The sequence below is a fragment of the Sycon ciliatum genome, chromosome 11 (assembly GCF_964019385.1).
Source record: "Sycon ciliatum chromosome 11, ocSycCili1.1, whole genome shotgun sequence".
NCBI classification, from domain to species: Eukaryota; Metazoa; Porifera; class Calcarea; order Leucosolenida; family Sycettidae; genus Sycon; species Sycon ciliatum.
In genome coordinates, this window is record NC_088653.1 from 22,101,770 (window position 1) to 22,116,769 (window position 15,000).

The 15,000-nt window shown below is 46.8% G+C and overlaps 1 protein-coding gene across 2 annotated transcripts in view; it reads left to right on the plus strand.

Moving 5' to 3' along the window:
* The window catches only part of LOC135827546 (uncharacterized), a 138,668-nt gene that overhangs the window by 113,914 nt on the left and 9,754 nt on the right, over positions 1-15,000 (plus strand). For both annotated transcript variants that reach the window (XR_010555491.1, XM_065340025.1), the window contains exon 1: positions 11,148-11,713. Coding sequence is in view for 1 of the 2 variants with exons in the window: in XM_065340025.1 (XP_065196097.1) it covers positions 11,623-11,713 (91 nt within the window). In the remaining variant the exon portion in view is untranslated. Of the gene's footprint in view, positions 11,714-15,000 lie in introns of those variants that run through there.

Here is a 15,000-nt window from a genome sequence, read left to right on the forward strand (position 1 = left end):
CCTGCGAAAGTGCATACTTTGCAACGACCTGATACTTGAAACAATTAACTGAAAAGTTACTGCGTAACCCTTATCTTTATTGGTTAACCGGTAATTCTTCGTAACCGGTCTGCAACCGGTTAATCGGACTAACCGCTGGAGCCCTAGCGGATATGCAACCGTTTGTGTTATCCCCTGAACGTGCCGAGATAATCCGTACGTATGTTGAGTCTCGGAATCACCTGCCAATACCTGAAAAGAACAGACTGACAGAGCTTCTCCGTGAGAATCATGGCTTGTTTCTCTTGCAGGAGGGTGATTTTGGTCCTTGTGATGTTTTGCCAAGTAGTAGCAGTGCTGGTGATGTACAGCCAGTTAAGCAGCCTACGCGCGCTTTGTAAGCTTTGCTAGATGATCTGTTGTGCCGTGGTATACTCACCGTCACCGAGTCCATTAGACGCTGGGCGTCGCCCATAGTTCTCATTCCCATGAAGGGGGACGGATCTCTCCGATTATGTATCGACTACCGTAAGTTGAACAGTATTGCGGAGCCAGATGCCGCGTATCCTATCCCACGTGTTGATGACATTATTGGACTCACTCTCTGGCTGGTCATGGTTCACTTGCCTGGATTTAGCGTCAGGATATTGGCAGGTTCCTAAGCACGAGGACCATACGGCAAAGACTGCCGTTACGACACCGTTGGGTTTGTGTGATTTCTTGATTGTGTCTCACTCTGGCTGTAGGAATGGTCCAGCGACGTTCCACCGTGTAATGGAAGCGGTGCTTCATGGTTTATGTGGTGTGCCTACCCAGCCATACTGTCAAGGATTCTTCAACAGTGTATTGAATACCAGCTCTACCTTCACTGGACAGCTCCAGATCCTGCAGTCTGTATTTGGCCGGGTTCGTACTGGTGAACTAAAGGTAAACTTGGAAAATGTTTCGTTTGAGCCCTAGCGGATATGCAACCGGTTGTGCTATCCCCTGAACGTGCCGTACGTTCAGGGGATAGCACGTACGTATGTTGAGTCTCGGAACCTGCCAATACCTGAAAAGAAGAGACTGACAGAGCTTCTCCGTCAGAATCATGACTTGTTTCTCTTGCAGGAGGGTGATTTTGGTTCTTGTGATGTTTTGCCACATAGTAGTAGTACTGGTGATGTACAGCCAGTTAAGCGGCCTACGCGCGCTTTGCAAGCTTTGCTGGATGATCTGTTGTCCCGTTGTATACTCACCGAGTCCGTTAGACCCTGGGCGTCGCCCATAGTTCTCATTCCCATGAAGGACGGATCTCTCCGATTATGTATCGACTACCGTAAGTTGAACAGTATTGTGGAGCCAGATGCGTATCCTATCCCACGTGTTGATGACATATTGGACTCACTCTCTGGCTGTTCATGGTTCACTTGCCTGGATTTAGCGTCAGGATATTGGCAGGTTCCTAAGCACGAGGACCATACGGCAAAGACTGCCGTTAAGACACTGTTGGGTTTGTGTGATTTCTTGGTTATGTCTGGCTGTAGAAATGGTCCAGTGACGTTCCACCATGTAATGGAAGCGGTGCTTCATGGTTTATGTAGTGTGCCTACCCAGCCATTCTGTCAAGGATTCTTCAACAGTGTATTGAATGCCAGCTCTACCTTCACTGGACAGCTCCAGATCCTGCAGTCTGTATTTGGCCGGGTTCGTACTGCTGGACTAAAGTTAAACTTGGAAAAATGTTCTTTTTTCCAACGGAAGGTGCTCTTCCTTGGCCATGAAGTTTCGGCTGAAGGTTTGGCTCCGGATCCCACCAGGGTTGAGGCTATTGTGAAGTGGGCCGTACCCCAGTCTGTACGAGGTGTACAGGTGTTTCTGGAGTACGCCGGGTTTTACCGCCGCTTCATCCGTGGTTTTGCTCAGCGCTCCACTCCACTGAATGTATTAGCAGGCAAGGGTGCCAGCTTTACGTGGACAAAGAGTAGTGATGCCGCATTGACGTCTATGAAGCGGTCACTGACCACAGCCCCAGTGTTAGCATATCCTGACTTTTCTGTCTCGTCTGACAGCTTTGTTCTAGATACTAATGCAAACATGGTGGCCATTGGAGCTGTCCTCAGTCAAATTCAACATGGCGAGGAACACCCCATTGCCTTTGGCAGCCGGGTATTGACGAAGGTAGAGAGGAACTACGATGCGTCAGACCGGGAAACACTTGCCCTTGTGCATTTTGCCAATCAGTTCCGGCACTATTTAGTACTTACTCGGTCGGAATTTCATTGCCCGTACCGATAACACTGTCCTCACGGCCCGCACTGACTGGCGCCCCGCTGCTGAGACACAGGTCGTGCACGCTCCTCCAGACACTTATGCCGAGCCATGTCTCCTTTCCGTGCACAATCCCGTCCGCATACCGTACATACCACTCGGGGCGGAGGCTCAGGCGCATTGTCAGGCTCTTGGTAGGTGCTGCGCCACTCCGCGCGGGACTCACATGCAATATCATACCATGATGCCTCCACGCCACGGGCACGTAGATCCCGGGCAGCACAGTCCTTCCATCTGCGGCGTGGGCCATGTGCTGGGCGACGCTGCAAGAAGGAGCCAAACAGTACCTGTTTCGGGATGCGGTTGTCCGGCATCCGCGCCACATGCCCCAACCACTCCAGCCGCCGATGTGCAATCTTGTCTTTAATCGTCTCGGAGTCTCCCCAGCGAACCAGCAGCTCTTCGTTGGTGATGTGTTCGTCCCACATCCGGCTTCGAGAGACCCCGAGGATGGATCGGATGCACCTCATGCTGAAGGTTGAGAGCTTCTGCAGGTCATGTTGAAGGGGCGTCCAGCACTCAGAGCCATACAACAGCAGGGACAGAACGCAAGCATTGAATACGCACCGCTTGGTGTGCATCAGCAGATGTGGATTGGAGAATACAGACTTCCGAAGAGCACCGCAAGCCCCGGAGGCTTGGGCAATCCTTGCGGCGATGTCCCGGGGGACGAACGGCAACCGCTGTCCACTACAGAACCGAGGTATTTGAAGTGCGGTACACATTCTACCTCCGCTTGACCAAGTTGGAGAGGAGCGCGGTCAGTAGGCGTGATGTCGGGGCCAACAACTACAAACTAAGTCTTTGTTGCGCTGATGATCAAGCCGAATCCCGACGCCACCTCGTGAAGACAGCACAATGCTGAACCCGCTCCAGACCGAGTCGTAGCGAATAGACAAGAGTCGTCAGCAAACTGGGAATCTGTTAGGCAATGGTGTTGGTCGTCACGGCGGGGTTTACGGTATAGATCGCTGCTGTGTGCTGAGCGGAGCTCGAAGCCAACCCCGTCAACTCTCCTGACGCGGTGTTGCCACTGGGTCATCACGGTTCACATAAAGATAGTTAAAAGGACCGGCGCCATAGAGCACCCCTGGCGAAGACCATTGCCAATGCTGAACGGGTCTGATAATTATGTTGTTGAACTGCACCAATGCTGACATGGGGTCGTGGAACGACCGGATGATGTTGATAAGCTTTTCTGGTACTCCCGCACGGCCGAGGACCTGCCACAGACACCCCTGGGCACTGAATCATAGGCCTTCTACACACACACACACACACACACACACACACACACACACACACACACACACACACACACACACACACACACACACACACACTTACTTGTACTTGTTGCTCACTGCCAAAACTGGTCACGTGGGTCTCCCCGGGAGAGGGGAGAGGGACTCAAAAGGAATCTTGGAAAGATGACTCAATTGGCTATTGAACCACCCAACGGCCGACACCTCCTGAGATCCCCAAAACTCTGGGTGGACTTCAAAATGATCCCACTTATGGGCTCACCACACCTCAGTAAGTGGGTGAGGACAAGGTGCAGAAAAAGGATTGACGGCATCAGGGTATCCGTCCTGGGATCCAACTGCAGTTACCCCTGCCCCCTTTGAAGGTAATACTTGCTTCTAGTGTGGGTGGCTAAATCAGAGTGGATCTGATATAAGCTTCACTAGCACCATGATTACACAAGAGTTAATCTAGCCAGAAGCAGACCATGGTTAACAGGTATGTATACTTCAAATAGAAAGTATATGAACCCTGAAACCAACAAAGGTGGTAGGTACAACATTACACCTTCTAACAGCCGAGCCCGTTGGCAACAGACCCAACACTATCTGGCATAAGTGTACCCACCAACCGAACTAGCTGGCACGCACATACACACACACACACACACACACACACACACACACACACACACACAGCAAATTCACAGAGCACTCAGCAGGGTTGAAGATCTTCTCACTTGTAGCCATGACACAACAGTCAGTGTTTGTATAAACCCTGCATTACTTTAGCAACAAAAATAAAACAGCAGACACTGAAAAACTATAAAAAACAACTGAGTGACTGACATGCCATACACTGCATAATAGCAGCAGCAGTTGTTGTAAATGACAAAGAGAGCACTGTTTACTAGTAACAATATATGTAGTGTTTGCAAGTGTACTGAAATTCACATGACCCATTCTAATCAGGCTGCACATAAAATGATCTAAACTAGAATCTCAAACCCCCCCCCCCCCGCATACTTAGCAAGTATACTGATGACGTCATGTCCAGTGCACGTGTACGTGTATACGTCCGTGTGACGTAACCAGAATGTTTTGCGTAGGTCATTTTTTGTAACATTTTTCAAAAGGTTTTTTGAACTACAAAATTTTAATGTTTGTAACTCGCAGCTAGTGTAGCTTGGGCCATTGATAGTGAGATATCGAGATGGGCAAGTCCAAAGGCAGAAAGAAGACCAGGTCCCCTCGACCTCGTCCGTTCAAGATATCGTCTGACGAACATGCCAGTGCATCAGAGTTGCACCAGTCTAATGACACCGAAGTGCGTGATCAACTAGCTCAAGCGCTCGAGAAACTTGATCGCAGGTTGACAGACCTCGAAAAGAGACTCAGCTGTTTGGAAATTGTTGCTCAACCAACACAAGTGTCTGCAGGAGCAAGTAATACTAATAGTTTCGAATTTGATCAGCCTCATAGCAGTAGCAGTGGTCGTGGACATTCGTATGGTCGTGGTGGTCATGTGGAACCACCGATTTGTTTTGGTTGTGGACAACCGGGCCATTTTGCTGTAGATTGCCCACACAACCCTTGGCGCTCGGGAAACTGAGTACGACTGGTGGTGTGGGACAACTCCCAGTCGTTGACGAGGAGCCATCAGATGAAGTACGTATCGAGGCTGTATCGTCTGTAGTCCCTACGCTAGATCTCCATGTTCAAGGCAAGTGTGTAACGGCGTTAATTGACTCTGGTTTCTGTGTTTCTATGTTGCATGAGCAAACATTTTTGTCCACGTATGGTGATGTGCCCTTGCAAGCTGCTCCCCGTTTGTGTGCGGCTAATGAGGTGAGGGACTCCAGGTTCTGGGTGCTGTGGATATTGAATGCTGCATTGGAGAGCGCTCATTCTTGCATACATTTGTAGTGTCTCCTGATATCCGCCGTGATATGACATTGGGATCTGATTTCTTGCTTGACCATGGAGCATTATTGAACATTCCTCAAGGCACGCTAACTTTAAATGATCTGTCAGTCCTGCTAGGAGTGAAAGCTACTAGTGTTGGTCCATCAGACTCAGAGCCCAGTCCGGTTGTTGCGGCGGACACTGAACCGCTATCTGACTCTTGCAGTACAGTAAGATCGGGCGCCGAAGAACACAGGGGCTCGAGCGCAGCCTAGGAAAGTTCTTAAATTTTTGATTCTAGCCAGACCGTTCTTATTCACACGCGCGCGGCGAGTCGAGTGACGTCATGACGTTTGTCATGTACATGTACATGTACATGTACATGTAGTGCAATGTAGTACTTCTAAACTAGTGGGTGTTGTAAATGGGAATGACTGTACATGTAGCAGTTACTGTTTACACGTGTACATGACATGTACTCACCTCCCATACATGTACAATGTAGATCTACGTACAATGTAGATCTAGTGTTCTTAAATCTGATAATTCTAGCCTGGACTGTTCTTAAATTTTGCCGGTTTTCCAGCCTGGTTGTTCTTCGGCGAGGTGTTCTTCGGCGCCCGATCTTACTGTAGTGATAGTAATTCTGAGGAAGACCCGGGCACGTACTATTCTCGTGTTACTGTTTGTAGTAAATTAACTCTGCCTGCCGACCATGTCGTGCTGGTCCCATGCAAGTCGGTGCAAGAGGCATCTGTGACTGGATTGTGTTGCTGTTCCACTGGACTCATTCTTGTTAAAGTTTCCAGATGTGTCTGTGACCCCCAGTGTGGTTACGGTTGGACCTGGCAGGTCCGGTGTGGTAGTTGTGTTGGAGAATCACTCTGACTACCCGGTACAAATTGCTAAAGATGTTGATATTGCAGAATTATCTCCTGTACCCGATAACTTGATTGGAGAGGATGATGATCCTGCTGATTCATCTGTTGCGGATATTAGGGCTCAAACGGTCACGGTTTTACCCCTAACGGTTAACCACTAAGCTAACGGTCGGTTTAACGGTTATAACCTATAAGCCACGGCAATCCTGCGGACTCTTTTTTAACCGTATATTTGACTATACTCTTTAAAAAAATGTACCCTATTCAGTACAACGCACACATGTACATTCTCTTGCATGCTCATTCATACATACTCTCACACCAAGACTGCAGATATGACCGAGTTGACAGCCCAGAAATTGTGTAGGTCTACGCGTGTAACAGCCTGCGAAAGTGCATACTTTGCAACGACCTGATACTTGACAAATTGACTGAAAAGTTACTGCGTAAGGCCAAACTAAAGAAGGTGTGTGGTTCGACTAACATGGACATTTTTTTTACGGGCGGGCGGGCGGATTTTTTTTTTTTAATATATTTTTTAGTACATGTAAATACACTGTATACGCGTATCGAGTAGACTCTACTACCAGCACAAGGCAGCAGTCGTACCACTCACTGCACTGCACTGCAGTACAACTACAAGTCAAGTCCAAAAGGAGCCGCCTGCGTCCGCAGACTCACGCCGCACAGCACGTAGACGTGGACGTGTTCAGTCCACGTACGTCAGTCACACGACAGTAGGCCTTGACAGATTATGCTAGCATAATTTTTCGCATAATTCCTACCAAAATCGAATAATCGCATAATTCGAGGCAAATTGCATACGAATCGCATAAAATTGGAATAATCTGCCTGTTCGGATCAAATTTCATACAGTTGTACATGTTCTACAACAAGTACAAGTACAAGTAGATGCACCAGAAAGTCGTAGGATTACGACTCCCTTGATAACATGTCCAGTCCACTACAATCAGTGATGGTCGTAGCTAGGTCGGACGGTGCGTTGACCCCCTTGAACTTTTGCCACGACAGTACAACGCCCTCTACAAAAAACTTCCCCTGTTATTTTGCATTTTGCACAGAACCATTAAGCGGGATTCACAGAAGCTTTTTTGTGATGCGACACGCGATGCGACAGGCGCGAAACCGGGAAAACCCCAAATCGCAGCCATGTCGCGGCCCACGCAACTGCCGCAACTGGGCCATCGCAGAAGTTGAGCTTGGCTCAACTTTTGCGATGCGATGCGATGCGACAAGCGATTTGGTGTACGATTTTGACCTTTTCTACAGCAAAGTTGTACAAAGGTGCAAGAGTTGCCTATACATTTTTACAAGTTGTGTCAAACCGCGCGAATATCATGGTGACGTACCCGAATCAGCAAAACTTTGTCGCATCGCTGACTTCTTCTGTGAATGGTATTTCGCGAGTTCGCATCGCACGCATCCATCGCAGATCGCGTCGCATCGCGTGTCGCATCGCAAAAAAGCTTCTGTGAATCCCGCTTTATACATTAGCAGCATATATATGAGCATAATGCGGCATAATATGATAACTTTTAGCATAAAAATAGCATAATTCTGCAATTTTTTCAGCAATGCGAAAAGCATAATTTCACGAAAATATTAGCATAATCTGTCAAGGCCTACACGACAGCCCGCCGAAAAAAAGTTACGGTCGGGCTGAAATTGTACGGTCGGTCGGGTGAGTCGAACCACACACCTTCTTTAGTTTGGCCTAACCCTTATCTTTATCGGTTAACCGTTAATTCTTCTTAACCAGTCTGCAACCGGTTAATCGGACTAACCGCTTGAGCCCTAGCGGATATGCAACCGTTTGTGTTATCCCCTAAACGTGCCGAGATAATCCGTACGTATGTTGAGTCTCGGAATCACCTGCCAATACCTGAAAAGAACAGACTGACAGAGCTTCTCCGTGAGAATCATGACTTGTTTCTCTTGCAGGAGGGTGATTTTGGTCCTTGTGATGTTTTGCCAAGTAGTAGTAGTGCTGGTGATGTACAGCCAGTTAAACAGCCTACGCGCGCTTTGCAAGCTTTGCTAGATGATCTGTTGTCCCGTGGTATACTCGCCGAGTCCATTAGACGCTGGGCGTCGCCCATAGTTCTCATTCCCATGAAGGGGGACGGATCTCTCCGATTATGTATCGACTACCGTAAGTTGAACAGTATTGCGGAGCCAGATGCGTATCCTATCCCACGTGTTGATGACATATTGGACTCACTCTCTGGCTGTTCATGGTTCACTTGCCTGGATTTAGCGTCAGCCCAGGATATTGCCAGGTTCCTAAGCACGAGGACCATACGGCAAAGACTGCCGTTACGACACTGTTGGGTTTGTGTGATTTCTTGATTGTGTCTGGCTGTAGAAATGGTCCAGCGACGATCCACCGTGTAATGGAAGCAGTGCTTCATGGTTTATGTAGTGTGCCTACCCATCCATTTTGTCAAGTATTCTTCAACAGTATATTGAATGCCAGCTCTACCTTCATTGGACAGCTCCAGATCCTGCAGTCTGTATTTGGCCGGGTTCGTACTGCTGGACTAAAGGTAAACTTGGAAAAATGTTCTTTTTTCCAACGGAAGGTGCTCTTCCTTGGCTATGAAGTTTCGGCTGAAGGTTCGGCTCCGGATCCCACCAGGGTTGAGGCTATTGTGAAGTGGGCCGTACCCCAGTCTGTACGAGGTGTCAGGTGTTTCTGGAGTACGCCGGGTTTTACCGCCGCCTCATCCGTGGTTTTGCTCAGCGCTCCACTCCACTGAATGTATTAGCAGGCAAGGGTGCCAGCTTTACACGGACTAAGAGTAGTGATGCGGTGTTGACGTCTATGAAGCGGTCACTGACCAAAGCCCCAGTGTTAGCATATCCTGACTTTTCTGTCTTGTTTGACAGCTTTGTTCTAGATACTAATGCAGGGGCGTCGGAAGGAGGTAGAAAGTGGTACGGCTCGACAGTGAGAGTGAGTCCGAAGGAAACTTGCCCCGGGTTTTTTTTTCAAAAAACACTCAAAATACCCCTCTCAGAGGGTCTCCAAAGATCTACGAGTCATGACACATACATGCCATGCAGTTCCGTAGTCGACAGCCTAGTCACGCAATACACGGAACAGTGACCTGACTGGTGCACCGGTGACGGATCGCGCCCCGCTCACAATCACGCGTGGTCATGTACAAACTCGATCCCCCCCCCCCCCCTCATTTTTTTTACACCGGATTTGGACGTTCCGCGTGGACCACCGGGAGCCAAAAGTGGTACGGCTCGAGCCAAACCAGTCGTACCGCCTCCGACGCCCTTGTAATGCAAGCAAGGTGGCCATTGGAGCTGTCCTCAGTCAAATTCAAGATGGCGAGGAACACCCCATTGCCTTTGGCAGCCGGGTATTGACGAAGGTAGAGAGGAACTACGATGCGTCAGACCGGGAAACACTTGCCCTTGTGCATTTTGCCAATCAGTTCCGGCACTATTTACTCGGTCGGAATTTCATTGCCTGTACCGATAACACTGCCCTCACGGCGTTGTTGTCCGTTAAGGAACCACGCGGTCGCAAAGCTCGGTGGGTGGAGCAACTCTCGGAGTATAGCTTCACTGCTGTTCACCGGCCGGGTCGGCAGTACTTGAGTCAAGATGGTCTGTTACGTACCTTGTTGCCGGAGGCGCATCGATCCCATCTCGAGACTTTTGCAGATAAGCCGGAGCAAGCCAGTTCCCTTGCCGCAATGGCATCTGTGTATGTCGTAACTCCTGTAGTAGCTGGCCTCTCCGCCACTGAGTTGGCTGCTGCCAAAGCTGTGTATGTCGACCTCACAGTGGTTTTGCCCAGGTACAATGCGGTGAGTGGAAAATTTGTTCGCCCTCCCGAAGGTTTCTGGCACTAGTCGTAGCATGCGTTTGTTCTCGGCTAATGCAGTTGGATCAGAAGGAACATTCGGTTCGCGTCTGATGCCTCACGGTGCTTACTGTGCAAGCCCTCGACCATGACCCTATTTGTTGTCCGCTGTCGTCAGAGCCCATCTCGCTCGCAATCCTGGACTGCCTGCTCGGTTTACTGATTTTGCTATGTCCTGAGTTTTTTTTATTTTTTATGTTTCTGTTTTCTTTCTCTATTCACGAGGGCGTGAATTATTGGTAGGAGGAGGATAGTGTAGCATGGCTACTTTATGACACGTAATTTGTATACACATAAATAGTACACCATAGCTGGAATGCATGGATAGCTGTGCGCATACTCGCACTGCCTTGGTCTTCTTCTTCTCCTTGTGAGACAATGAACGAATGATAACTACTTATGTAACTACAAGTATGTGCTTTGAGTGCTGAGAGTATACGGTTACAGTCGACCTACACTTATAACGATATTTGCGTCAGACCAAGAAATGTTGTTATAAGGGTAATATTGTTATAGGGGTAACTGGTTCATTTCATACACATACGTCATAATGCATGTATTCTGTTCATTTTTTACACTCTTCGTAGCATAAAAAACTGATGTACATGCACATTATGTACACAGCAAGGTGCCCACTGGTGCCCCCACTGCATTTCGTCATGTCCCAGCGACTTATCAAGTGAAGCTTGCCCTACCTGGATAGTGGCCTCTACATATTCCCTGCTAGATATTGTTATAAAATGGAAAATGTCGATTGGTCAGCCCATTTTATATCGTTATAGGGGTAATATCGTTATAGCAATATTGTTATAGAGGTAAGGCATTGTATACACAAGTCAATGGAGTGATTTGGTTTGGCAGAAAAATATCGTTATAAGGGTAATATCGTTATAGAGGTTATCGTTCTAAGGGTAGGTCGACTGTACATGTGTGTGTGTGTGTGTGTGTGTGTGTGTGTGTGTGTGTGTGTGTGTGTGTGTGTGTGTGTGTGTGTGTGTGTGTGTGTGTGTGTGTGTGTGTGTGTGTGTGTGTGTGTGTGTGTGTGTGTGTGTGTGTGTGTGTGTGTGTGTGTGTGTGTGTGTGTGTGTGTGTGTGTGATGTCTAGGTCATGTCGGCAGGATGGACGACTCGTGCGCACCGAAACAATTGCTGGCGAGCTGCCTGCCCACCCCCCCCCCCCCCCCCCCCCCCCCATCCTCGTCACGGCCCGAAGAAGAGGTGGCGAGATGCGGTGTCGACTGACCTGGCAGACCTCGGCGTGACCACCTGGCTTGAGAGTTGCCAAGATCGTCCCGGCTGGAGACGAGTTGTGAGTAGCACTCCACCGCCATGGCACGCTCCTGATCCTCTTCTCTTTGTCTGTGACGCCCATTTTGTCCACCCAGAGACCTGAAACGACATGCCAAAATCTGAGCTCGTGTTCTCGCTTAAGCTTTCTGACATTCGCTATCATTGCGTACGCAATGGGGAAGATCAAGGTCAAGGTCAAGGTGTGTGATGCTATTGTTGAAGTTTATTTAAATTTCTTTTGTGTGAGTAGCGTATACATGTATATGTCTTTGTGTTGGTGTTAGTGTGTGCGTGTCAACGTGTGCACGGCATGTGTGTGTGTCTTTGTGTTGGTGTTAGTGTGTGCGTGTCAACGTGTGCACGGCATGTGTGTGTGTCTTTGTGTTGGTGTTAGTGTGTGCGTGTCAACGTGTGCACGGCATGTGTGTGTGTCAACGTGTGCACGGCATGTGTGCGTGTCAACGTGTGCACGGCATGTGTGCGTGTCAACGTGTGCACGGCATGTGTGCGTGTCAACGTGTGCACGGCATGTGTGCGTGTCAACGTGTGCACGGCATGTGTGTCTGGGGGTCTTTTAAAACCTGTGTTCCCAACTGGCACGTGGACGCGGCACGCTTTCGGTTCATGCGTGTCAAAACGCGCGCTCAGGCTTTCACAAAAAAAACAGCGATCCGAGTCGTATTTAGCACATGCGACGCCTTCAAGTACTAATTTTTGGACCCCGCCGGTCAAAGTGACTGGCATGTACGCCGGTACGCCCCTGAGACGCGCTGAAAATTCCAACATGTTGGAACTTCCATTTCGCCGCGTTTCCATACGCATGACGCCCAAAAAACCAGCAAAAAAATCGCACAAACGCATTGTTTCACGCGTACCATATTTTTCCCAAATGCAAGTCTCACCTTTTAACAGTATACTTGAAAAACAAAGAAGGCGATGGTGCGACTTACAATCCAGTGTGAATTCATACTCATATGAATGTATAGATAAAATTAATTTTGTTTCAGACCTAAAACTGGGTTGCAACTTATAATCAAGTCTGACTTATAAAAGTGTGACTTATAATCAAGTGTGACTTATAATCAAGTGTGACTTATAATCAAGTACGACTTATGATCAAGTGTGGCTTATAATCAAGTGCGACTTATAATCAAGTGCGACTGATAATCAAGTGCGACTGATAATCAAGTGTGACTTATAATCAAGTGTGACTTATAATCAAGTGTGATTTATAATCAAGTGCGACTGATAATCAAGTGTGACTTATAATCAAGTGTGACTTATAATCAAGTGTGACTTATAATCAAGTGTGATTTATAATCAAGTGTGACTTATAATCAAGTGTGACTTATAATCAAGTGTGACTTATAATCAAGTGTGACTTATAATCAAGTGGGACTTATAATCAAGTGTGATTTATATTCAAGTGTGATTTATAATCAAGTGTGACTTATAATCAAGTGGGACTTATAATCAAGTGTGATTTATAATCAAGTGTGACTTATAATCAAGTGTGACTTATAATCAAGTGCGACTTATAATCAAGTGTGACTTATAATCAAGTGTGATTTATAATCAAGTGGGACTTATAATCAAGCGCGACTTATATTCAAGCGCGACTTATAATCAAGCGCAACTTATAATCAAGCGCAACTTATAATCAAGCGCGACTTACAATCAAGTGACTTATAATCAAGTGTGACTTATAATCAAGTGTGACTTATAATCAAGTGTGACTTATAATTAGGGCTCAAACGGTCACGGTTTTACCCCTAACGGTTAACTGCTAAGCTAACGATCGGTTAACCGGTTATAACCTATAAGCCACGGCAATCCTGCGGACTCTTTTTTAACCGTATACAGGTCGTCCCCCGTTAATACGAGTCCGGTTAGTACATAAACCCCGTTAGTACATAAGAAATCTCAAGTCCCGGACGAAACGTGATGACTTCCATACAAATTATGTCGGTTAGTATATAATTCGTTAGTACATAAACCCCGTTAGTACATAACATTTCTCCGTACCCGCAAGCCACCTACCTCAATAGTACATAATTTTGTTGGTCTTTTGGCCTTCCAGTGGAGGCACATCGTGTTCTGGTTTCTACTTGTGGATGCGATTAGCTCAGAAATCAGAGCGCACATCACAAACCGACAAAGCTCTGTTTTTTCCCCGAGTGGCTGTACAGGTGCAGCTGGGTATGTATCATGTCAACTGTAGAATCTTCGCTGACTGTGACCGTTATAACATAATTTTTATGTTATATCGAGGGGATCAAGAATATCTCGCTCCCTAGTCATGGCAGCAAGAAACACTCAGAAAAGTTGAAAAAGGTGAAAAATACTGGTACACAAGCAAGTTATGTACACTTTCGTTTAGTACATAACCCCGTTAATACATAACATTTGTCAAGTCCCAGAGATTATGTATTAACGAGGGACGACCTGTATTTGACTAAACTCATTCAAATAATGTACCCTATTCAGTACAACGCACACATGTACATTCTCTTGCATACTCATTCATACATACTCTCCCACCAAGAGACCAGATTATGACCTAGTTGACAGCCCAGAAATTGCGTACGCGTGCGACAGCCTGCGAAAGTGCACACTTTGCAACGACCTGATGCTTGAAAAAGCGACTGAAAAGTTACTGTGTAACCGTTATCTTTATCGGTTAACCGTTCATTCTTCGTAACCGGTCTGCAACCGGTTAATCGGACTAACCGTTTGAGCCCTACTTATAATCAAGTGTGACTTATAATCAAGTGAGACTTATAATCAAGTCTGACTTATAATCAAGTGCGACTTATAATTAAGTGCGACTTATAATCAAGTGCGACTTATAATCAAGTGCGACTGATAATGAAGTGTGACTGATAATCAAGTGCGACTGATAATGAAGTGCGACTTATAATCAAGTGCGACTTATAATCAAGTGCGACTTATAATCAAGTGCGACTTATAATCAAGTGCGACTTATAATCAAGTGCGACTTATAATCAAGTGCGACTTATAATCAAGTGCGACTTATAATCAAGTGTGACTTATAATCAAGTGTGACCTATAATCAAGTGTGACTTATAATCAAGTGCGACTTATAATCAAGTGTAACTTATAATCAAGTGCGACTTATAATCAAGTGCAACTTATAATCAAGTGCGACTGATAATGAAGTGCGACTGATAATGAAGTGCGACTGATAATCAAGTGCGACTGATAATCAAGTGCGACTGATAATCAAGTGCGACTTATAATCAAGTGCGACTTATTATCAAGTGCGACTTATAATCAAGTGCGACTTATAATCAAGTGCGACTTATAATCAAGTGCGACTTATAATCAAGTGCGACTGATAATCAAGTGCGACTGATAATCAAGTGCGACTGATAATCAAGTGCGACTGATAATCAAGTGCGACTTATAACCAAGTGCGACTTATAATGCAGTGCGACTTATAATGCAGTGTGACTTATAATCAAGT